We start from the raw sequence: 26237 nt of genomic DNA, 5'->3' as shown, positions 1-26237 counted from the left end.
ATGCTTTACTATTTGGCTTCACTTTGTACAGGAGAATGTAAACTATTTTAGTGAGGATAGTTGATGACAGTTCTGTCTGGTTTCATGTCGTAGAAAATTAAATGTAGTTATGTTCTAACTCTGGAATGACCAGACGGACAATTCCAGCAAGATTTTTGTAGGACATAGGCACAGGGATTCTGACTGAAAGGTAAATAGAAGTCAATTCAAATTTTTGGAAGCCAATGCAATATTATCCTATACATATCTTTTTTTAAAAAATGAATGTAATGAGCGGCCTTCATTTGCTGCAGAAAAGGCTATTTGTTTTCTTAATTGAATGTGATCAATAAACAGCCTACAGGAAAATATTTTACTCTCCAAATACCCACCTCATTGCTTCATTCATCATGGTTCTCAGAAGTGCGTTACAAGAAGATTTTTTAAAGTGATGCAACTCACAACTAATTAATATTCATTCATTCATTCATTGACAATTTTGAACACCTACCATAGGTCAGACACTAAAGTCCTCAGAGGATGAAATGCTATGGAAATAATGATAAATTAACAACGCAAGTGTTATCTTTCAAGATACAATTCAAGTGGCAACATTGTTTGCTATTCCCTTCTCCGTACTTCCACACCTTGTACTAAAACTTTTATCCGCGACTGCGTGCCTATCGACTGAACTCTTTGAAAAAATAGAGACCTTGGCTTATTTATTTTTGTGTTTCACAGATCCTAATATAGGGTTTGCTGGAGATCAAACAGGCGGCCATAAACCGAAATGAAATGAAATAGGTGAAGTGAAGTAATCAATATTTTACTGCATCATTTGGTGTTCAAATAAGATAGTTGTCCAAACACTAGATTTCTTTTTTAAAAGTAGACACTGTAATGCAGTTTTTGACTTATCTTAGCACATGAATTATCATAATGCGCTGACAAATTTTATTTGTATTATATTTCTTCAGATTCCAGTTTCAGGTGGTCTATCGCGTAAACAAACACGCTAATAGAGCAGATCCAAAATTGCAACCGAAATGAAATCTGCACGGTCTCTAAAAGCTTTTGTACCCTAGAGACGCGCACTGTCTTGAGATGAAAGCGACCAGCTTTCTTTCCACTCCAGTCACTTGCGGCCGCATCATTCCGTCTTTCCCGTTCCCTTTTCCCACCCTTTCACCCTCCGGAAAGAGCCAAACCCTTCCAGAGCTTCCCAGTCTTCCTCCGCCCCTTTCCGGACAGAGCGGAAGGTTGAGAAGGGCGCGGAAGCGGAGCCTCCAAGAGCTCGGGCCCTTCCGGAAAGACCCGAACTGCGCTCGGAAGAGGAGGTGGGGTGCGGGGGGGGGGACGTTGAGTTCCGCCCTTCGCCCTCGCGCTGTGCCCTCTGTTGGCGGCCCTGTGCAGCTGTAACGGCTACGGCAGCAGCGGAGACGGCGTCGACGTCGACCAAGACTGGAGCGACGTTTAAAGAAGGAGCAGTACCGCCGGGGAGTTCGGCTTCTTGTTGTCGGAGGACTCCCACCCTTCGGCGCGGCCCGACGAGGAAAACCGGCGGTGCGAGGAAGCAGGTGAGGACCCAACCCGGATCTGGGAGGGGGCGAAGAAGCGCGCCTGCTTCCTCGTTCTCTGGGCCGCGCCGGCGTTTGCGTTCTCCTCACTTGAACCAGGAAGCCGCGGAGCTGGAGGCTGCGTTCCTCCGGCCCTTTCTTTGTGTGGGCCACGGAGTGAAGGAGGGGACGAACCCGGAGGGCCGTGGCGGCGTCCCTTTCGCCGCCAGAGGGGCTTCCGGTGCCCCGGTTAGGCCTGGGGCGTAGGAAGCCCGCCGCAGACACCCTCTTGGCTTTTTTCTCGCCCCTCTCCCTTCCTTTTGATGTCGCTTTTTCTCTTCCTAGTCCCCACTTGGATTTAGAGGTTTTCTGCCAGGCCCATCGTCCCCTTCCCGGGGCATAACAATGCCGCCTGCTTCGCCTCGGTTCCCCCAACACCCCACCCATCTGTTTGCCAGCTTCTTTCCCAGGCACCCCTTATTCCCCCGCCCTCACGCTGCTGTTTGCACTTCTGTCTGTATTTGCAAGAAGCCGTCTTTTCAAGGGAATGGGGGTTAAAAAGCTAGGTTGCTGCCGGCTGGGTGCAGATGGAGAAGAGGGAGGTGGAGGAGGGGAGATGGGGTTCAGTTGCTGCAGGGGAGCCGCGTGTCGGATTGTTTCACTCTTCTGACCGGTGGTTTTCAGCTTTTTTCTCTCTTGACCAACTCCTCCTTCACCTGCCCTCGGTCAAGGAATTTGCCTGGCAATGATGCGGAATTTGCTTTTCCACGACCAGGTCGCAAATTTGGGGTTGGTTCTGACCGACTTGTGCTGTCCCCGGGCCCACCCTGACCGGGAGGAGGGGAAATCTAAACAAAATGAAACCAAGTGCCAGTGTCACCTGGACGCGTACACTTGACGCGTGCGTACGTTGGAAAAATCCTATTCGCAAAAGACAAAAATCGGGGGACTGTACTCAGAAAACCTGTCTACTTAAAAGTGACTTCTGCCGAAATCCCCTTATTTCGGAAATCCTGGTTGTTGTCCAAAGGTCACCCTTTCCGATGAATGCCTTTATGACAACCTGGAATTCTTTGGATATGTTAACAAGGAACACCTTCTCATAGATGATGTTTTAAATACATGGCTTGTAGACTTCTTGCCTACTTTTTGTTCCTAAGCCATAGTTTTGAAAAATTCAGAAGGTATTTGAGACGTTCTACCTTCTGCACGTGTCTAATATTGCTCATAACTTAAGCGCTGTGACAGTGCTACTATTTTGGTAACTTTAAAGGGAACGATTATTAATAGAAAAAAATGTTTCTTTACCACAAGTACTTATTAGCTAATTGTTAATATTAATATGTAGTATTAAATTATACATATGCATATACATGGGCTTTTTTCTATCAACTCTTAGCATCATTGTTACTGGGAATATCTTCTGTGAAGTTCAAAAGTGTTTTGGAGGTGGTACACAGCAATGTTATTTAGTATTATTCTCTCTCCCTCTTTTCTAGGGTAATGTCTGCTCTTATGTTTTAATCTTCACTAGCTTATTTGGTGTGAAAAAAGTTCTTGTATCAATGCACATAATTCTTTACCAAGCAATGAAATAAAGTGTTCTATGTTTCCGTGCCAAAAAGCATTAAGAAATAATAACCTTTCCTTTTCCTTTGTCTAATTGTTTTCACAATAGCATCTATTGACTCCAGTTGGCACAATTTTTAACATTCTGCCTCAGAGATTGTAAAGGTAGAGAGGTAGGGGAAAAGGCAAGGGGATGAAGAAAAAGGAGAGGGTAGAAAGATGTTTGATATAGTTCATCAGGATGAAGCACTTCAATTTAAATAAGAGAAAAATAATAGGAAGTTGGGTAATAATTGTCAGTGGTTTTAAATGCTGATTCAGTTATTGGCTGCAGGGAGTAGCTTTCGAATGTTCTTAAAGATAAGATTAGTTAAAATTTTGGAAGAGTATGTATTTCGAACTCAGTATTACACACACTTAAAAGCTTTTCTGACAGTTGAGTCATTCATTTACAGATGAAAGAACTTCTATACATGCATGATCAAATTTTTAAGAAATTGAAAAGTTAACTCTTAACTTGTCTTGAGGAGAAGACCCAAAATTGAGGAATAAGAAAATTAACCTTGAAAATTGCTTAGTGGTAATGGGTGTATCTGACTTTCAAAGGAAGGTGACTATGAACAGTACTCTTCGAATCCGAAGAGCAATTTAAAACTTGTGTGACACTTCTTGGGAGAATGTCGTAAGATTTATGTTGACATATGGTCCAAAAACTAGCCTGTATGAACAATTTATATAAAAGCCAAAAAGTTATACCAAACTTCAGTTAAAACTTGAATGAACTAATGATTTTGTGGCTTAAATTCTGAATGATTAAGTACTTCTGTTTTTCCTCCCTAATCCTGCCCCTCTCCCAACCCCTCCTCCTCCTTTCTCTTATAGATATGGAGAGTAGAAAACTTATTTCTGCTACAGACACTCAGTACTCTGGCAGTCTACTGAACTCCTTGAATGAGCAACGTGGCCATGGACTCTTCTGCGATGTTACTGTTATTGTGGAAGACCGAAAATTCCGGGCCCATAGGAATATTCTTTCAGCTTCTAGTACATACTTCCATCAGCTCTTTGCAGTTGCTGGGCAAGTTGTTGAACTGAGCTTTATAAGAGCAGAAATCTTTGCAGAAATTCTCAATTATATTTATAGTTCTAAAATCGTCCGTGTTAGATCAGATTTACTTGATGAGTTAATTAAATCAGGGCAGTTATTAGGAGTTAAATTTATAGCAGAGCTTGGTGTACCATTGTCACAGGTTAAAAGCATCTCAGGTACAGCTCAGGATGGTAATGCAGAGATCTTACCTCCTGGTTCTAGTGACAAGAACCTTGAAATACAAAAGTCAAAAGATGAGGCCCAAGATAATGGGGCCACTATAATGCCTATTATAACAGAGTCTTTTTCTTTATCTGCTGAAGATTATGAAACTAAAAAGATTATTGTGACTGATTCGGATGATGATGATGATGACGTCATTTTCTGCTCTGAGATTCTGCCTGCAAAGCAGACTTTGCCGAGTAACAATACAGTGGCACAGGTCCAGCCTAACCCAGGCTCTGTTGCTATTTCAGAGGTTGCACCCTGTGCTAGCAATAACTCTCCCCCTTTATCAAATATCACACCAACTCAGAAACTTCCTACTTCTGTGAATCAAGCAACTCTGAGCCAAACACAAGGAAGTGAAAAATTGCTGGTATCTTCAGCCCCAACACATCTGACTCCCAACATTATTTTGTTAAATGAGACACCACTTACTACACCATCAAATGTCAGTTCTTCACTTCCAAATCATATGTCTTCGTCAATCAATTTACTTGTACAGAATCAGCAGCCACCAAACAGTGCTGTTTTAAAAGGAAATGAGGCCAACGAGGAGGAAGAGGAGGAAATTATAGATGATGATGATGACACTATTAGCTCCAGTCCAGACTCAGCAGTCAGTAACACATCTTTGGTTCCACAGGCTGATATCCCCCAAGACAGCACCTTTGATGGATCATTGATACAGAAGATGCAGATTCCTACACTTTTGCAAGAACCACTTTCCAATTCTTTGAAAATTTCAGATATAATTACTAGAAACACTAATGATCCTGGTTTAGGATCAAAACATCTAATGGAGGGCCAGAAGATCATTACTTTAGATACAGCTACCGAAATTGAAGGCTTGTCGACTGGTTGCAAAGTTTATGCAAATATTGGTGAAGATACTTATGACATTGTGATCCCCGTTAAAGATGATCCTGACGAAGGGGAAGCCAGACTTGAGAATGAGGTACCCAAAACATCTGGCGGTGACACAGCAAACAAACGTATGAAGGTAAAACATGATGATCACTATGAGTTAATAGTAGATGGAAGGGTCTATTATATCTGCATTGTATGCAAAAGATCGTATGTCTGTCTGACAAGCTTGCGGAGACATTTTAACATTCATTCTTGGGAGAAGAAATATCCCTGCCGTTACTGTGAGAAGGTGTTTCCTCTGGCAGAATATCGCACAAAGCATGAAATTCATCACACAGGGGAGCGAAGGTATCAGTGTTTGGCCTGTGGCAAATCTTTCATCAACTATCAGTTTATGTCTTCACATATAAAGTCAGTTCATAGTCAAGATCCTTCTGGAGACTCAAAGCTTTATCGTTTACATCCATGCAAGTCTTTACAGATCAGACAATATGCATACCTTTCTGATAGGTCAAGCACTATGCCTGTAATGAAGGATGATGGTATTGGGTATAAGGTTGATGCTGGTAAAGAACCTCCAGTAGGGACCACATCTACTCAGAGCAAGCCAATGTCCTGGGAAGATATTTTTATTCAGCAGGAAAATGATTCAATTTTTAAACAGAATGTAACAGATGGCAGTACTGAGTTTGAATTTATAATACCAGAATCTTATTGAACTCCTTTGAAATATTAGAAAGTTTTGGTTTGGGTTAAGGGGCAGGGGTTTCAGAAGACCTGTAAAATAAGTTAAAGCAAAAATAAATTAATTTGATCTGCCACATCTGAAGGTAGAAATCTAATTGGATTATTTGTTGATCAGTTTTAGAAGCAAATTTTTCTAAAAGTTTGGGTAGAGAATGAGAGAAGTCCTCCCACCCAAGTATCTGTTTATGTAGTTAGCTTTTGACTCATTTAAAAGAGGAAAAAATAGCTTGGAGAGATAGTTTTCTGAATAGAATTTGAAGCAGTCTGAATGTTCATTGAAAATACTGGAGTATTAGCATACCCTAGTACATCTTACAATGTTCCCCTTCCATGTTAGCACTTTACTGATTCTCAATTTTGTTAACATTGAGACTCTAAATGTGTTGTGTCTTGTATATGGCATAAAATGTAAACAAGAACTTGTAAAGTTGTTCTGGAAAATTTCAGAATAACTCCACTTGGTATGTATTCCACTAGTCCAGATGAATAGCAAACCCCTATCCCTTGTGAAATTGGCCATGCAGTTAAGTCTGTCATCTGAAGAATGGATTAGTCTTGGCTAATTAGAATAAGGCTTGCTTTTACTGCCATAATCTGGAAAAGACAGGTGGCTGGACCACTGTATACCTTTGCAACAGGGAAAAATACTTAACGGAAAAACAAATTTCCATAATGCAGATAGTAGATGAAAAAGTCTGCAACATTTATTTTGAATTCTGTGCTCTTACATGATAGAGACAGAAAATGGAATTGAGTGGAGAGTTCTATTTGCTCATTATGGTTAAAATATTTGTATAAAATTTTTCAGATTTCTGAATCTGAACACCACCAAATGACTAATTATGTATAAATCTATAAATGATAGACTTCTACATATCATAAATGAGACTTCTACATATTCTGGGCAGGAAGCTACTGGCATTTATTTTTAAATGTTCATGTTACATAGAATTCTAATAGGAAAATTTCATTTGAAATATTCAACTCAGTGATCTAGTATTTTCCTTTTGGCAAGACCTTTTTGGTTTTTACTCCTAAAATGAGTCCCATTCCATCTGCAAATTGCTGTAATTGGAAACTACATATGAAATGTTCTATAGGCTTGTCAATTCATATTTAGTTTGAGAACAATAAATAGCACCTTTATTCCTTTTAAAATGATATTTAAACACTTAGAAAATAAGATCAAAACTTATCATTGAAGCACTAGTACTAAAAGCGAGCGGGTTGGAACAAATGTATAGCCTAGCATTTATAACAGACTTGTTGAACTTCTGTAAATGACTTTTGCAAATGAAAAAAGTTAATAGATAACTGAAAGAAATATTGTTGTACATAGTTATTAGTCATTTGTAACCTTGTTTAAATATTCTTAATTCAATGTAGTATTTTCTTTCTCCTTGACTTATATTTTTAAAAATAGTCTATTTCTTGACTCTGAACTTAAAGCTTTAATCATAATTTCTCATACATACATCATTCTTCTGATGGTAAGCTGGATTTAAAAATAATGGTTTCAGAGCTTCTTAAATTGGTAGCTGATGGATTCAGGTATCATCAGTATTTGCAACAAAACAAGGAGAAAGAAAAATCTTTGCTTACCAAGGGATAGAGTGATGTATATCTGTTTTCTGTTCTGTGAGTCTAGGACCTTCAAACCATTCTGTAAACTAACCCTTGGAAAATTTGAAATTAGCTTTACCATAAGCCTGTGATCTCTGGAATCACAATAGCTGTTTTCTCTCTGTGTAGATAATTGATAACATTACTCCTTGACTATAGGGTGCACTCTGAAATGTTTTCATTGGAAATTTGAGTTTTATTAGTGCTATTTCACCAGTTAAAACATAATTACTTCTACAATTGTGAAAGATGCTAATGCCAGCAGAGCTTCCAGACCTTTCAGACTTAACTGCTAGATAAATTAGTTTGTCACAATAAAACCTGGTAGTTTCTATTAGCCTCTTATGACAAAACCAGGAGTTAATTCTACTGTGGAAAACTATCCATTATGAATAATGTGGATATAATGATTTGCTGCTGCTGGGCTCTTTGTAGTTCTGAATATAAATTTAAACTCTCTGCCTACTAAAGGTGTCTTCTGGAGTTTTTTGGGAGGAAGAAACTGGAAAAATTAACTTTTAAATGTGTTTTTTGCCAGAGAACTCTTACTTGCATGTGTCTCAGGGTCTTCAGTTTTCCTAGGTGAAGTTTCCATATCCAAGGTCTGAAGTTCATGTGGAAGACTCCTTTGGGGCTAAAACCCTTCCCACCCAGTATTTACTGGGCTGTAAATCTATTAGTAAGACTCTGTTTAAGATTTACTGTGGAGTTCTTCTACTTTATATTTCGTTTTCTGGCTATTAGATTTTTTTTTCTTTCAGGTTGGCTTCAAATTTGCTCCAATGCTAAATTACCTGTAAATATTCTGGGTAGGGACTGTTTAGAATAGTAATTTGTTAAAAGAAATGACATTTCTGAAAATGTTCAAACTAAGCAACTATTTTTTTGGGGGGTTGTTAAACTTTTATTAGCCCTACAAATGCAGGGGTTATAAAAATTTCATACAAACTTTGGATAACTATATAGCATATAGGTGTGTAATATACCAACTAAACAACTTATTTTTAAATGCCATAGCAGTCTTGCAAATCTAACTTTAAAATATGTTTTACGTGTTATGATTTTGGTGGTAAAAATCCCCCACATACGGCTACTATGAGGAACTAATGCCTCATTTTTTATCTTTACAAAAAGATAAATAGTAAAAATTGATCAAGGTATTTTGTATTATCAAGGCATGCATATTCAAATGCCAATTCGACAACACTGGCTTCCTCTGCTCTGTTATTCATGTGAAACCTTGTTCATTTCCCTCAACACTGTAATAGTCATTCTTGTATAGCCTTCCCATATCATGACTTTAAGTTCTACTTTTCATTAATCGTTACCTGATATTAGTTTTTAGTGCTTCTTACAGCAGAAATAAAATGTTTTAATTCTAAATTTTGAGTGTATTTCTTACAAGGTTATCTTTCATAAATTATATAGACATTTATATTTTATTGGTTTTCGATTTCTATAGCAGGAGATTGGAGGTATACTTCTGATGACAGCATGGCAACATTTCCCATTACGTTTTATGTGTCGGTTGATGACATCCCATTTACCTTGAGCCATAGTAGTCAAAAGTGAGTCAGCTGCTGTCAGTTGTTATAGAGAGTTTGCTATACTTTTGTAGATGCCAGGAGGACACATATAAGTGGATAAGGAGGAGGATAGTTTTATTAATTTGAAATATCACAAAAGCAATCTGGTTTTAAACATGGCAGTGATACAGATTTTAAGCAACATCCAGTTAATACAAGTTCTGGATTAATGTTTTAATGTTTCCATGCCCAGTTCAATACTTTAAAGCAGAATTAGGAACAAAGCAGTAAATATTACAAAATGCAGTCAAGGTACATATTGGAAATACAAATTCCTTCATTACCGCAAATGTTTTGCAAAAGAGTAAAGCAGCAAATATTAATTGTTCTAAGGTAACGTGCACTTTATATAGTTCAATGTAATAAAAAAAGAAGCTCAAATTAAGTGTTACAAAATCTATACTTTCAAGTTATTTTGTAAAGTAAGAAAAATACATAGAAATGAGTCATAGAATCTTAACACTTTAAGAAATGTGATAAATGTTGGATATACTGTGTAATGGTGCCTTTTAAAAAATTAAATACCTGTACACATTCATTAAAGCAAAAGGTAAGGTGTAAATGGCAAAAAAAATTCATTGCATATTACAAGTTGATATTTATATAGTAAGCCAATTGTTGATTAGTCTCTATTTGAAATCCAATAGAATTTTAATATGCTCAGAACTGTAGAAAATAATAGTAATTTTGTTTAATGCAAAAGGATTATAGTGTTTCAGATCTGAAATCTGGATGACAACATTCATGATGCTGAGAGTTGAATGTTTTGCAAACATTTACTATGAACAGTGAGTGCACTTTGTTGTGCCTTGATGATTCTTGATGGCTGGGTGTCTACAAGGTAGATGGGAGCACCAGCATTTGTCTGCTACCTTTAATCTGTCAAGTGTGGAGGTAGCAAAATTGGCTGGAAAATTTCCCAGTGTGTGTTCTGTATTCACAAAACTGTTTAATTAGGTACCCTCCTGTAGCCCCTGTATTGTTACATTATGCAAGTGTAGGATTATCAATCTTCCTTTATATCAGTCAATCCAAAGGTTAACATAAAATCCCAATGGAAGTGTTTGTTCTGAAGTGAAGGCATGAATGCCAAAGTGTTTTAAATTCATCAGGTTGATGGTTTGAAGCTATGTATAATTAAAAGAACAATACTTATGTGCCAGATGAGTATTAAATCTACAATAACACTTAAGAATTTATTTGGGTGCATGGATGGTTCAGTGGGAGGAAGCTTTCCTGCCATGCGGGAGACCCAGATTTGATTCCTGGCCCATGTACCCCCCAAAAATAAAAAAGGAATTTATCGAGTTGGCTACATTTGAGGTTTTGCAGACTTGAAGCGGCATTGTAATACTCTCATAATCTTGTATTGAATGTTGTCATGATTGGTCTCAACAGAAAAAGGGACCAGTAAGAGTGGTGGCTTTAAAATACAGATGATTCTTTTGGAGTGGTGTGCAGGGTACGTGCGGTTTGCAGGGGTTGAAGCACAATATTTGAAGATTAAATAGTCACAGAGATTAGAAACAATTCATATCATGACCCAAGATCCTAATCTAGCATTTTTTTAACTCTGAATTTTAACCATAAGCTTTATATTTCCTGTAGCAAGTGTACTTTGTAGTACTGCAACTTGTGGCAGAACCACTGTCTCCTAAATTATCAGATGTATTTCTGAGATCTACTTAAAACATCTCATGTTACCCTGTGTTTCTCAGTGCTTCCTGAACAATCAATCCCGTTCCCCACTACTCAAGATGAGGGAATATTGCACTTTTCCCTTTAGGAGGTACCAATAACAAAAAGCTGAGCTAAATGGTCACAATAGCCATTTTTACAATACTCACAGAGAAGAAAGGAGTAAGAGATATGGGCAGCTTTTTTCCAACATCCAGACATAAGCAAACAAAATCTTAGCCAGAACTCTCTGTACTGGAACTACTGTGTAGCCTTGTCAGCTGGGAAATTTTCCTTAGGGAATGACATTAGTGGTAGGGAGAGATAGGGCCTATAAGCCAGGTGCCTCAATTGAGGGACTAGGGTGGCCATCTGCCAGGAGCCTGAGGACAACACTCCTTTTACATAAAGTGTAACAGATGGCAACCAGGCTTCTGCTGAATACAGAGGTGGAGTCAGTGGGTAATGCAGGTCCAAACATAGTTTCTTTCCGGATTGACTCCCCAGCCTTGCTTAGACACTGTGAGCAGCCCGTCTTGGAAGCCCTGAGCTCTGCCTAGCCATTTCTGCTCTGCACTGATAACAAATAAGCTTCATCCCTATTTTTCCCTAGCCAGACAGGCCATTGTAAAACTTTAAACTATGCATAAGCATCACACTTTAAATTTTGTACCCTACACACTTCCACTAAAGCAGAAATACAAAAGCCACAATAATCTCAATAGCCAGCAGGTATTCCTCTTTAGGGACTGTAAGGTGGTGGCTTTTCAAAAGGTGGATAGTAGGGCGGAGAGTAACGGGGTGGAGCACTTGAGGACCACATGTAGCTGGGCGAGGGAGAGGCAGACTGGGGCTCGTCAGAAAGTCCAGAGGGAGGAGAGGATGGAAAGACATTGGAATGCTGTGTAATAAAAATAAAACATCAAGTTAGGCAGTGAGTTTGCAATTTCCTGGACAGTCATTACTAATTAAAAATGAATACGAACAAGTTTGCTTCTGTGTGGAATGACAAAGAGATCTTAAGCCTCACAAAGTTAATGAAAGGCATGAATCAGGTGGCCCCACATTCTCTCACTCTCCCAGGCTGGAGACCTCATGCAGAGATATCTTGGAATCTTCCTCTCCCCTTGAACTCCACATCCCGTCAGTTGCCCAATCCTGTTGCTTCTGCAGTATTTCTTGAATCCATCACTCCCTTTTCCATATTTACCATTCAAACCTTCAATAACTCTCCCCTGAGCTATGGCAACAGCATCTCAACTAGTCTTCAAAAATGGTAGTTTCGGCCTTAAGAACATTTTAATGGTAGTCTTTATTATAAGAATACACCACAGGGAGGTAGTAGAGTGGTCAGTAGCCCAGTTCATAGTTTAACAACAATTAAGGTCAGAGAGGTTAAGTGGCGTCTTCTGACTCCTAAGTTCAACATTTTCTCTTTCACCTTAACTGCTGCCCCATCACCTCCAAGTGCACTGTAGTTGGAGACCAAAGAAGAACAAAGTTATGGAAGTGGGAATACCAATGGTAAAAAGGACGAGCAATTTGTCAGGTTGCAGAGAGACACTGATGATTCAATTTTACTTTATGTTGTCTAACTTTGGCAGTCTTTAGGAGGGGAGGGAACATGGATAAAAATACTCAGTGAATCTCCACATGTGAGAAGTCATTTGCTGTTGCTTCTCTTTCCCTGACCCATGTACACCCTTGAACTGAATGATTTTCATGCTTAAGGAGAGGTGGCCTGTTTTGTTCATTGCTGTATTCCTCGACTTTAGAACTGTGTTTGGAAAGGCATAGGTGCTCTATAAATGTTAAATGAATTAATATAACTTCAGGAGTATATCAGATGGGCTTACATGTTTTGTTTGTTTTTTTAATAAAATCTCAAAGAATAGGGTAACAATCTGTGGGTACTGTTGCCTTGCTTCAGTGGTGGGGCAGGGCTCAGGTGAAGCCTGATGGCTGAAGGAGACTTAAGAATAGCAAACATAAACCAGCAAACAGAGCTGGTGGCCTGCAATTATTTTGTTGTGTCTTAGCTCTAGGAGGAGCTGGTGAAAAAAAAAGACCCATTTACACCAAAATTTCTCAAGAGTTCATGCCTTTACTTTGTTCTGCTGGCCTAAGAGTCTGAGTAGACTTTCATTTTGCCAGGCCTGGGGCAATCTAGAGTGAGCCTTGACATGAGGTTTGTTGAGCGTGAGACCCCTTGGTTGATTCTCCTCATCCCTACTCCTGACCTCTACACCCCTGGGAAAGGGATGTCTAGGTTCTAGGTCTTGTTTGATCCACTGGAATATCTGTCCCCTACCACATAATGTTAGGTCTGAGCAGAGACTGTAGCTGCCATCCTCCACCTCGCCCCCTTCCTCACTCCATACATTATCTTACCTGAGTGAAGGAATAATAGGGTCATAGAACCTGAAGACTCCTTAACGGCAAAATAGCTTGAGGCAGTGGACTTAAGACAAGACAGATTTCTTCCTAAATCTCAGTATTTCTCCTCCCTCCAAGAAGATGCCTTTCTTAAAGTATCAGTGTAGTGATTTCCTAGTTTTCTACTCCACACTCCAGAACTCTCTTTCTCCTCTCCCTCCCTCCCTTTTCTGTCTCTTTCTTCATTCTCCTTTAACCAGAGAGGAGAGCAAAAACTCTCAGGAACAAGAATCTCTGTGCTTGGGCATGTGGTATTCTGCCCTTCTAAATCTCACTGTAGGGATGGTGAGAATCAGGAGGCCAGTTTTATATATTTGCAGTCACAGAAGGGAGAGGCACATTTCCTACATTAGACCTTCTAATGGCAGTTCTGTCCTTGGAGGCACTAAAAGGCATTTCTGTTCTTGAAGGCATTAAAAGACTTCTATGGGCAGCAACTGCCATGGGTGGCAGTTGTAAACTTTGATAATAAAAGGGGGTGGCACAATGGCCCTTGGGTTTTCACTCTTCAGTTTCATGTTTAAGAAGTGTTGTGGGAGAAAAGGGGTTCCCGGGAGTCTTAAGGATAAAATTGAAGGGCTCCTGGCAGAGCTAGGGAGGTAACTGGCTATGGTCCATATACCCTTGGGGTTTGGGAGGGATATAGATAGGTAGGTAGGTAGGTAGGTAGGTAGGTGGTAGGTAGGTAGGTAGGTGGTAGGTAGGTAGGTAGGTAGGTAGGTAGGTAGGTAGGTAGGTAGGTAGGTAGGTAGGTAGGTAGGTAGGTAGAGATAGATAGATATAGATAAATAAATGCCCACAGTACCAGTGTATAGTTTCCTAGCAACAGGCAGGCTCTTTGGGAGAGATTTGGCTTCGTTACAGCTGGGGAGCTGGCCTGCTGCACAGCCTGGTGCATTTTGGTTCCTGCCTGAGAGTCTGACTTTATTAGTGGGATGGGCAGCTCAGGAGACAGGAGCTTTGAATCTTTCTTGCACATCACAAAGCATAAAAAGCAGTAAAGCATCTAAATAGTCCACTGCCAGGCCTAATCAGCTCTGACTTCCTGGGCTAAGGCTTAGAGGCTGAAGTGACCAACAGACTGATGGTACTAAAGTGGAGCACCACTCGTTTAGAAACCCCTTTAGCCTGTCTCTTCTCTGCCTGATGGCTGACCCACTCTTCTCAGGACCAATGTGCATTTCTGTCAGGGACTGCCTCTCTCTGTCTGAGCCCTGTGGGGCTGTGACTCTGAAAATAGCCCTGGAACTGGCTGGGTGATAAACATTACCAAGAAGAGATGCTATGTCCCCAAGGCAAAATCCTAGGATCTCTCTGCATTCCTCCTCTGTTCTGCCTTAAAAGTGGGGAGATGGAGAGAAGAGTGGATGAAATGAAAAGGAATAAAAGTCAGAGGAGGGGGACAGAAACAAGAGAAAGGAGGAGAGGAATGGAAGAAACTTGGAAGGAGAATGGAAAAAAAAGAGAAAAAGTTGAAAGTCAGTAGCAGCAAACTTTCTCAGGCTCCTGGTAACCTGTGCCATAAACTGCCTCCCACATGATTAAAGCAATTCTTTTATTAAATGGGCCCAGTTTATAAGGGGTCATTTTTAGTGGCTAAGATGAAACCTAGAGTATTCTTGTGTGATTTAATAAAAAGCATTAACAGAGGTGTTTGCATTTTGCGTAAGCTGAGACTTTTGTTTTAAGCTTAAACTTGGCAGATCACCAAATGGACAGAAAAGGGACCAATCCATGGTTAGAGCAGACTGACCCAGTAAGCCAGACCGGGAATTAGGGCTGGCATTCTTGAGGGCTTTATATAGAGCTATGCTGGGTTTAATTTCCTAGCAGAAGTGGAAACTGATGCTTTCTACCCTACAGAATTTGAAGTACTTGGTTGAAGCTGAAGGGGTAGTGGAGCACAAATGGAACGAGAAGTAAAGGAGGCTAATGTAGTCTCAGCATATATCTTTCCTGCTTTGGGGAATGGAGTACTCACTAGAAGCAGGGATACCTTGAAGTCCAATGTTTGAGAGTCCTGTTTTTCTAAGCTCATCACTCATACCTTTCTCAGGGTCAAGTGGCAATGAGAAATGTTTTCCAAGTTTCCTAACTGGACATCTACCCAATAGGGACATGGCATTTGAGAAGTTAAAACATCTCTTTCCTTTTCCTTCTATGAGCCTTAACATAAAAAGGATACCCAAACTCACATAAATTGTCCTATCTGGAAATGACCAAAATGGGGTAGTCATTCAGAAGAAAGTCCAGAAATGTCAATTTTCAGGCTGTAACATGGACCATTTTACAGTCTGAGAAGAGGAAGAGGGAATTCTAGCTTTTTTGGGGTTGCAGGTAGATTTGTGTTTCTGGTGTTTTTTTTTTTTTTTTATCAGAACAGGTATGTGTTTTGCAGATTGCTTTTTATTTATATGGGAACATAAGTGGATATTCCCCTGGCCTCTTGGTTTCCCTGGGTAGACTGGTATTTCCTCCTATGAAATATATAAAGCAGTGGGACTTGGTGAACAAAAGAGAGCGCAACTCAAGTGCAAAAATGAAGAAACATTTAAGTTCTAGAGGGAAATTAATAAGTTAAAAATCATACCCCTCAAGACCCACACAATACAACTATAAACAGTGGAGCCTAGGAAAAGAACCAGTAGAGTTCTTTTCTGTTCAAGTGGCCTCTAGATTGGAGAAAGCATGAAGGAAGGGAATCCCTTTTCAGGAAAGAGAAATTCAATAAATTAATAATTAAGAAAGAATAAAGAGACCCTTTATGAGGCTATCATTAGGAACTCAATAATTTAAGCCAGTAGAAAGTGTGAGGTTTTAAAATATCCTAAAACTAACTGGGAAAAGATCTGTGCTGCACTCAAAGTTACAGCTTGTACAAAGAATTCCTCAAGCCAATCCCTTGAGGCAGTATAAGAACATGGGCTCTGGGGTCAGACAGACCTGGGTACAAATCCTTGCTTCTCCACTTACCACCTCTGTGACATTGGGGAGATCACTTACCCTCTTTGTGAAATCTTCTTATCTTTAAAATGATGATGGCAGTAATATTTCTCACATAGGACTTCAATGAGTTAATATATGTAAAGTACTTAGCACAGTGCTTGATACATAGTGCTCAATGAATTAGAGGTGCTATTAAAAAATAGTAGACCTGTCCAAAATGGCAGCCTCCAGCCACACACACAGGTGTTAGGTATTTACTGTGTGATGCTGCAACAAAGCAAGCATTTCAGTGCTTATGCTGTCCGGAGGATAAAAGATATCTTCAGAGAAAATGAAAAGGTAAAGGATCCTGTAGAAATTCAAACTCTAGTGAATATTCCAAAAGAGACTTTGGAATAATTCATTGGCAGATCCACAGCTATACTCAACTAAGCTGAGAATCAAGTAAAGCCCATAACTTAGGGGGCTTGCGGACCAGCCACCACTGGCAGCCATGGACCACCTTCAGCATCCATTTTGCTCCTGCGAAAGGGGTTCCCAACACACACAAATGACCTCCCATACCAGCTTAAAATAGCCTCTTGCTCTGGCTGCCCTGTAGGAGCTGATAAACCAAGTCATGTTTCCATTTTTGTTTCCAGCCTTCATGAAAAAGGACTGTTTCTCCCTGTTTCAAGTGTTAGAATGTAAAGCTGGAAATACACTCAGAATAATGCTGTTATTGTGTCTCCTCTCCACTACCAACATGATTTTGTTGCCCATTGCATGTGTACAGAGCATATCCAGACTGTATTTCTTGGTCCTTGACAATATTAACAAAACTGTCTCCCTAAAAAGTCAAGTAGTAGAGGTTCCACGAGTCTCTGACGTCCCTGCTATAGGCCCACAGTGTAAGTTTGGGGTAGGTGGCTAGATCTGGATCCCTTCACTGGGTTAGTTACCCTGTTTTTCGGTTTCCATAGAACTCTGGGTAATAGTCTATTTATCTTACTGTTGTCCTCTGCCTTTCTCAAGTTCCCAGACTGATCTCTTGATGCAGGGACTGTCTTATTCAATCTCTATATCCACAGCTCCCAGTGCAGCCCAGCACATGGGAACACACACATGGTTGAACTAAAACCAACAGCCTTGGTCACAGTTGGCATTGTCAATCTTGATTTCATCCCTGGGATATATGGCTTCAATGAGGAACAATGGACAGAGAAATGGCTTCATACCCTGTAAGAGGGGCTTCCGATCTTAGAGTTTGCTGCAATCATCACTGGGGAGATTATTGTTCCTACTTCAAGGGTTCATTATAAAGTGAAAAGTCCTAGAATGACTATATTTACCTCAGTATAAGAATGGAGGAGGACTTTTGGGCTGGATCCATGTGTGGCCCCTCTATCCCAGGATAACTTTTTTTTTTTTTTTTTTTTTTTTTTAAAGGAAAGACAGAGAGAAGGAAGGAAGGATAGAAGGAAGGAAGAGAGGAAGAAAGGGAAACATCTTTTTAAACATTTTCTTGTTTTTATTGTATTTTGTTTCTCCGTTTTCGTTACATGGGCTGGGGCCGGGAATCGAACCGAGGTCCTCCGGCATAGCAGGCAAGCACTTTGCCCGCTGAGCCACCGCGGCCCGCCCCAGGATAACTTTTTATTATAGGGGCCGCAAGGGAATGGTGACCCTCCTTGTGTTAGCTTCAACACTGCATTCTCTTAAAGGACTTCAAATTGCCTCTGTTGCTCCTGAAATTATCTATCTATTTTCAAAGGGAACCTATTTATGTTTTCTAGTCTATACCACCTATTTGGGTAAGAAGTTCCCTGAGTTTTCTACCTGTGTATACAGTACGCTTTAAAGCAAGTTCTAAAATTATTGTTTCCAAACTTTGACATCTCTTTGTTCTACTAATGTATTTTATAAATAAATATGGTGAACAAGACTAGTTTCACATTTTATTTATTATTATTGCAACATAGTGTCCTAGACCTCCCCAAATAGTATCTAAATCAAAGTAAAACTGCACTTTATTCAAATAAATAGGGTTTTCCAGTTTCAATTATTTGTTAATCTGAACCTGAAATTAGGTTGTCCAAGGGCTTCATATTCCTAAACTGGTTGGTCAATTGGAAGTACCCCTAAAGATTTTTGCTTTTATGTCCCCTTAGAGCATCCATGTGCTCTTAGTCAAAAGAAGCAAAATCATTATGAACTTCCCTTCCTTCAAAGGTATCTCCTCTGGTGCCTCAACTTTGAATCAACTAGATTTTAGTGTACCCCTACTCTTCCATGGTCCAGGGTTTACAATCACTTTAAATGCCTAAGGGACCATTTTACTTATTTTCTCAAAGTGCCTTGTTCAGTGCTCTGTGCTTTTGTTGTTGTTGTTGTTGTGTTGTTCTGTACTTGGTCTCAGCTTAAAAGGAGAATGGGAAAATGCAAATTTGGTAACACCATCTCTGACCTATGTGATAGTAAGGCAAAAAAAGGAAAGTGTTATAAAAAAATTTTCATTGTGTAGTTAGAAAGTCTGGCGAATATGAAATAAAGGGACTTCCACCTCATGACCAGTCTGATTCAAATTCTTGTATGGCTCAGAATGTTCTTGTGCCAAGCAGCAGGGCTAGACTGCTCCTTGTGATAGAGGAATGACAAAAGCTACAGATGGACAGGGGTCCATGGTGGTATAATAATAAGCCACCACTTCTCAGCCAAGTCTTCTTCTTCTTGATGTAGGTCAAGGCAATCTGGGACACCTCATTCCTACCTCCTCTTTCTTTTTATTCCATTTCTGTTTCTTCTCCTCTCATCCCTTTCCAACCCTCCTCATCTCTCCCATCACCCCCTGCTTATAAACCTTCAGCTAGCCACGTGTATCCAAAGGATGCTAAAGGCCATGAAGGATAGAAAGCGTAGCTACCTCAAACATATTATGAAAACGATGGTAAGATTCCCTAATTGAATTCAGGAGGAGAAAAGGAGAGTATGAGCAAAAAGCAAAGGTAATGGAGAGTTCTTTTTCTCTGGAAACATACCTGAAAATCATAAGCAGAATATGGTGGCAGGTGAGGAGGGCTATGGTAGTAAGTATTGTAGGATGCCACTTGGGGACGAGCATAGTAAGAGACAGTTGGATGGGCATTTTCAACAGAACAGTTCAGTGCTGGGAGAGTTGGGCTCTGTAGAGAAACAAATTAGAAATAACATAAACATCCATCACTAGGAGAATGGTTAAATAAATCATGGAATACCATGTAGCTATTATAAACCATGAAGTGGACCTATATAGCCAAAGAAAGTTGTCCAGAATGTATTGTCAAAAAATGCTTAAAAGCCACAGATATATCAATATAGCATGATTCCAATTTATGTTTTAAAAGACCCCCCCAAATTATATATGTATGTATGTTTGTAAATGCAAAGAAATTAATCTGGAAAGATTCACAGCAAACTGTTAATTGTGGGTCTCTTTGGAGAGGCAAGTAGTATTAGGAGATAAAGGGGACTGCTCACTTTCTACCCTATATACTCCAAAGTTTTTAAACTAATATGTATTACTTGTGTCATTTTCCCCAACTTTATTTTGAAAAATTCAAACTCATGGAAAAGCTGAAAGAATAGTTTATGCAATTAAAAAAAATTAAAATGAAAAAAAAAAAAAGAACCAAAATATACACTGTCACATAAGCTGAACAGGGAAATGTGTTGTGAGATAAATGTGTTGGATCACAAAGTGTTTGTAAAAGTTGTCCAGGAGAGCCAGGGCCAAAGTACTGCTAAAGGAAATTACCACTGCTCATTAGTTCCCAAGTAGGACAGTGTTTTGTACCTAATGAGTGTCACGTGGGTCAAGGAGAGAAGTAGGTGTTTTGTGTTTCTTTACTCCATCTTCTATGTAATTGGCTCCTCTTCCAGTTGTGTGTATAATCGAGAGCAAAATCATTGTATCTTCTCTCTGGTACATATCTACTCTACATTAATGGAGAGCAGAAGCTTCCTCTAAAGTTGAAAGTGTGTGGGCAGACTTTGGCAGTGGCACAGGCAACCATGTTAGTGTGTTGGCAGGGGAAACACCCTTACAGCAAGTTTGAACACAGTTCTGTTGCTCTCTTCCTTGGAGTGGGTTACTGTTTATATTGCTCGGAGGTTTGAAGAGCTACAAACCTCAGTAATTACAATGCAGCTTACAGACAACCAAAGAAATGTTTGTCAGTCTCTCTAATGTGTGGGACAGGGCTGAGATTTGAGCATTCCAAGGGCTGGCTGCTTTACAGAGGAAAAGCATTCAGAAATGCCCTCACCTCTTCACCAGAATTCTAAGAAGAAAAATCTTACTTAGGGAGGTCCCAGAAATCATGTTTCCTTGGCCTCCTGTCAATTACAAACACACCCTCCAGCTCTTGCAAAATAAAACCAGCTCTTCTATGCAAATAACATAAGCCTAACTATGGAGAAACAATCACACAAAATACATTGTATCTACAAAAGGTTTTATGTGTGCAGTGAGGCCAGGGGTCTAGAATAATCTTTGGAAGGAAGTAGGCTATTATAGGAAAGAAACACAAAAATATCAGAGGAAGATTGCATGAGTAGTAAGGAGACCATTGAGGAGAAACGAGTCAGGAGTGGGAACACACAGGGCGACAAGAGAAAAAGAAAGAGGGCGCAAAGGGAGATGGAGGTGAGGAATCAGGTAGGGAAGGGACAAAAGAGATGGCCCAAAAGATTGGTCTGGTTGTATTTTAAATCACTTGCTCTGACTTTACAATAAATGTGGGCTCTGTATCTATTTGTGTATAAATGCAGGAGAGTGTGTGTATTTCTGCTAAAATTCTGGGGCTTAAGTTGTGAGACTCCCACTCTTGATCAGTAGCATTCTGAGCTCCAGTAAAACAACAGGTTACTAGGTAGCACAGGAAGCTATAAAAGCAATCACAATGAAACTATAAAAGCAATCTTGCCTGGACAAAAGTGTGTCTATTCTAAGACAGTGATTGTAGACTTTGGAAAGAATGTCACTTTTATACCTCCCAAGTTTATTCCAAACTAGAGATACCAATTAGGAGAAAAGGCAAGAGATAACTACCCTCTGAAGATTCATTTCAAGTCCTTTTATCTTTGTTTAATAAACACTTCATCAAACCTTTCTTTATTAAGATTCTTTTCACCAAGCATCTCTGGTCAGGGAAGGAAGGCATCATCTTTCCTTTTAGGATCCCACAACTCTGGAAATGGTGGCTCCTGGCCGATTCTGTTGAAGGCTGCGAACCCACTGCTTTTGACTCCTTTCCTCACTCCCTGGGAGTAGCTTCTATCAGCCAGCACCCCAGGACCTGCCTTCAGACCCCAGGGGGGAAGCACACCACAAATCACCAAATACATGTGGACCCAGGCCGAGGATTTTGTTTAGCCTCACCTGGTTGATGTTCTGGGACCACACCCTATTCTGATTTTAAAGAAAGTGATCAAAGTAATGCTTCCTCCCTGGTTGCCACCATCCTATATCCCCGCTGGTGTTTTCTCACCTCATGAATCAAATATCTGGTCTCTGGTCTCTGCTTTCATTTTCCCTGCTGGTCCTTATTTGAGTCAACAAGTTTCGCATTGATGATGCTTGGTACTTCCCTTGGTCTCCTCCCTTACTGCTAATGCAGCTCACAACATTTGGAAACAACTCACTTTTAATTAAAAAAAAAATTAAAGCAACTAAACAAGGAGACAATGTCTGTTAAAGCAGAAGGGCTATCCAAAAGTTAGTTAGGGGCAGCCGGTATGGGGTAGAAAGAGCAAAGACTCTGGCCTCTGATAAACTTGGGCTCCAGTCCCAGCTCTGCTGTTTAGCTCTGGGCAATGCGCTTGACCTCTGTTTCCTCATCAGGTAAATGGGGGTAAAAAATTTACCTCACAAGGCAGTGGTAGTGGTGAGGAGTGACTAAAGTAATTGTGCAAAATTTCTTTGTAGAACTGCTACCTATCAGTAATCAGGTACAGACAATCATCAAATCCTTTTCCTCTAGAGATCAAAGGGTGCAGTGAAATTGAGATTCCAGAAATAAACACATGTATTGATGGTAAACTGATTTTTGACAAGGGTGCCAAGACCAATCAATGGTGAGAGAACAGTCTCTTCAATAAATGGCGCTGGGAAAACAGGACATCCACATGCAAAAGAATGAAGTTGGACCCGTAATTAATGTATACACAAAAATTAACTTAAAATGGATCAAACACACAAATGTAAGAGCTAAAATTATAAACCTCTTAGAAGATAACAGAGGGGCAAATTTCCATGACCTTGGATTCGGCAATGGATTCTTGGATATGACATCAAAAGCACAAGCAGCAGTAGAAAAAATAGATAAATTGTATCTATCTATTACAATTAAAATGTTTGGGATTCAAAGGACACTACTTTCTTGTAGTACAACCCATAGAATGAGAGAAAATATGTTCAGATCATATATCTTCTAAGGGTCCAGTTTCCAGAATATATAAAGAAATCCTAAAACTCAACAACAAAAAGATAAAAAAAATGAATTAAAAAATGAGCAAAGGGCTTGAATAGACATTCCACCAAAGAAGTTATACACATGGCCAATAGGCAAATAACAAGATACTCAACTCTTTAGACATCAGAGAAATGCAAGTCAAAACCATAATGAGGTACCACTTTACTCCCACTAGAATGAATAGAATAAAAAAGGAAAATAACAAATGCTGGTGAGGCAAGAATGTGGAAAAATTGGAACCCTTGTGTGAAATGGTATGGCTGTTGGGGAAAATGGTTTGGCAGTTCCTCAAAAAGTTAAACATAGGTTTACCATATTACCCAACAATTCTACTCCTAGGTATACACCCCAAATAATTGAAAACAGGGACTCAGATACTTATACATGAGTGTTCATAGCAGCATTATTTGTGAGAGCAAAAATGTAGAAATAATTCAGATGTCCACCAATGGTTTAATGGATAAATGTGGTATATCCATTCAATGGAATACTATTCAGCCATAAAAAGACATGAAGTATTGACACAACAATAATGCAGATGAATCTCAAAAACATTATGCTCAGTGAAGGAAGTCAGACACAAAAGGTCACATTTTGTGGACCCCATTTAACCTATTTAGATAGAGGTGATGGTGCACATCATTGTAAATGTACTAAATACCAATGAATTTGTATACTTGCAAATAGTTAATTTTATGCTATATGAATTACACCTTAATTTAAATAATGGGGGAAGGGGGTGCAAGGGTAGTTCAATGTAGAATTCTTTCCTGCCCTATGGGAGACCTGGGTTCAATTCCTGGTCCATGCACTTCCCAAAAAACAAACAAACAAGCAAAACAAACAAACAAAAATTCAAAAAATGATGCTGCAATAATGGGGTACTCACTTGGAAAAATAATGAAATGTGACACCACCATACAGCATACAAAAACAATGGGGGAGGCATAGTGAGGGAAAACAGGAGTCTTAAGCCAAGGCTGAAAGCTTGGCAGGGCTATATTCCTTAGCACACCACCTTTCTGCTCTCCCACTTTCTTCCAAGTTCCACAAATTTCTTGAAGAAAAGTGTCCATTCAGTTGCCTTCTCTGTCTTCCACAGATACCCTTTGCCTTCTCATCCCAATTCCTTCTGTCATGATGGAAAAGGATTTTATCAAGTCCTATGCACTGAGTGGTTAGTAAGTTAAGGTATTATGCACCTCTGTGGCATATTAGCTTTTCTCTTTTCTCAATACAGTTTGAAAGTGGACAAGGAGAAAGGGGACAATGCCCAACTTAAAGTAAGGAATGGAAAATGATGGAAGTTTTATGACTATGACTTACAGAAGTCATTGGGGAGGGCAGAAGCCTTGCAGGAACCCCATAAAGCCCACCAAGTAGCCACCACCTACTCCATTTGTGCATCAGAGTAGCTCTGTCACCCAAGCCTGAGAGCTATAGAAACAATTTAGAGAACACTTAACACCCTGCCCCAATGTTCCATTATCATCTGGCTAACCCCAAGCCAGAGAGAGAGCTTCTTTCTCAGCCAAAGTGGCCCAGATTCTATACAATGCCTCTGCTTTCACTCGCCCCCTGGGGAAAGTCTTCAAGAACAAAGGGAAGCCCAGTCCTGAAACAGCTTTCTAACCTCAAACTTCCTCAGGCCCAAATTTACAGGAAATTATTCCTCCTAGGGCCCCACCTACATGGATGCGTCCCTTACTCCCTAGTCCTTGGACTTCCTGGAGTGGAAAGAGGGCAGTGGGAATGAGAAATCTGTGTATCAAAAAGAGAGAGAGAAAAACAGAGACAACCAGACAGACTTGGGGTGGGGAGGGAAGGATTTCTCTTGACTTAGGGTTACCAACCCGTCCAATCCTGGTGGAGATTTACTACCAAATAATGCAGAGGTTTTTCTTTTTTTTCCCTTGTCCTACTTCACCTTGCATTTTCCATTACCCACTCTCTTAACAGTGCGGGATCAAATTTAAAACTGACTTCTAGGTTCCTATTTTCTCTGGGACCCCACAATGGCTCAGACATAGCAGGGGCCAGGGGATCATCTCATTTCAGGATCAAAGAAAAGCCCCTTTTAGGGACAAAGTAATTCCCTGAACAGATATGGGGCATTCACTTAAGGCAGTGGTAAGCAATCCTGGCAGCAGCTCAGAATCATCTAGAAAGCTTTTAAGAAAATATTGTTGCCTGAGCCTGAGTTTAGACCAATTAAATCAGAATCTTTGGAGGAGGGCCCCATGCATCTGTGTTTTCTTTGTTTGTTTGCTTAGTTTTTCTTTTTAAACATCTCGTAATTCTAATGTGAAGTCAGGCTGAGGACCATAGCACTACAGCTTTCCTTCTATAATTACAGATCAGGGTTTATTAAATCAGCAAATAAATGCTTAGAATTGCTTTAAGAGCAAAGGAAACGAGGAGCCTACGTTACCGGCACCTACTAGGTGCTAGTGCACCTTCACAGATACATACATGAATATAATAAATGATTTGGAAGGGAAGAAAGGGAACATGTGGGGAGGCTGAGTTTGAGGTTGAAGGCAAGACCTGTCAAGCAGCTTAGCCTAAGGCTGGCCCTTCAAATGCAAAGTGAAAAGGAGCCCAGATGTTGTTTCTGGATAAACCCCAGGATTAAATTCCTAGGAAGGGTAAGAGTAGAATAACTCATACCTGTAGCTAAAAACAAAAACAAAAACAAAACTCTTTCCTTCCTTCTCTTCCAAAGTCTGTTAGGGAAAAAAAACTACCCCAGAAGGTTTCTGCTGAAAGTGTTGGGGGTAGGGTTGGGGTGGGGATGGGGGTTGAGGGGGAGTATGAAAGGCCACATTTACATATCCAGTGTGAACAGAATTGAGAACACCCCTCCCACCTCCCTCCCAGGTTCTGCCTCAAGAACACAGGTAACCCGTGTTAACAAGAAATATTTGCAAACTGATGACATTACCTTGCTCCTTCAACGCAAGACGTTTTGAAGGCAGCTACGTTCTTACCTTTTTTTTTTGCATGGGCAGCCACCGGTCTTCGGCATGGCAGGCAAGAAGTCTGCCTGCTGAGACACTCACCCAACGGCAGCTACGTTCTTTACAGAGGTCAGTTCATTCTTGTTTCTGTTTCTTCCTTTCAAAATACATGTCCCCATTGCCCCCAACCACCTAGCCTCATCCCCCACCCCCCAACAGGAACCTCTGTGGAATGGGGAATCACTTCCTTACCATGTCCTTAAAGCCTCCGAGGACAGCGGCAGTGATGATGCCCAGGAACAGGCCGACAATGTTGAGGATGGTGGCAGACCAGAGCAGGTGATAGAGGTGGATGATGTCCTGGCAGCTGCTGACATCAATGTATTCATAGTAGCCGCCGGTAATCTCCACCCGGCTGGACAGAGAGGAGTGCATCCCAGTCAGTCCCCAGGGAGCAAGATCCCTAGGGCTTTAGCTATTGTGCA

The 26237-nt window shown here is 40.3% G+C and overlaps 2 protein-coding genes across 3 annotated transcripts in view; one reads left to right on the top strand and one right to left on the bottom strand.

The window, feature by feature from the left end:
* Positions 1–1318: 1318 nt before the first annotated feature.
* Positions 1319–9608, top strand: ZBTB33 (zinc finger and BTB domain containing 33). The gene is made up of 2 exons (XM_077145636.1): positions 1319–1556; positions 3987–9608. Exon 2 carries the CDS (start codon positions 3989–3991, stop codon positions 6002–6004), a length of 2016 nt encoding a protein of 671 aa, XP_077001751.1. The 5' UTR covers positions 1319–1556; positions 3987–3988; the 3' UTR covers positions 6005–9608.
* TMEM255A (transmembrane protein 255A) overlaps positions 9302–26237 on the bottom strand; it is a 50496-nt gene continuing 33560 nt past the window's right edge. For both annotated transcript variants that reach the window (XM_077145643.1, XM_077145642.1), the window contains 3 exons: positions 26005–26167; positions 19319–19462; positions 9302–11820 (listed from right to left, as the gene is read on the bottom strand). In XM_077145643.1, the coding sequence (XP_077001758.1) occupies positions 11662–11820; positions 19319–19462; positions 26005–26167 (466 nt within the window). In that variant the 3' untranslated portion in view covers positions 9302–11661. The remainder of the gene's footprint in view (positions 11821–19318; positions 19463–26004; positions 26168–26237) is intronic.

This window comes from Tamandua tetradactyla, chromosome X (genome assembly GCF_023851605.1).
Source record: "Tamandua tetradactyla isolate mTamTet1 chromosome X, mTamTet1.pri, whole genome shotgun sequence".
Lineage (NCBI taxonomy): Eukaryota > Metazoa > Chordata > Mammalia > Pilosa > Myrmecophagidae > Tamandua > Tamandua tetradactyla.
The sequence above is the reverse complement of the archived record's forward strand: the minus strand, read 5'-3'. Positions and strand labels throughout refer to the sequence as shown.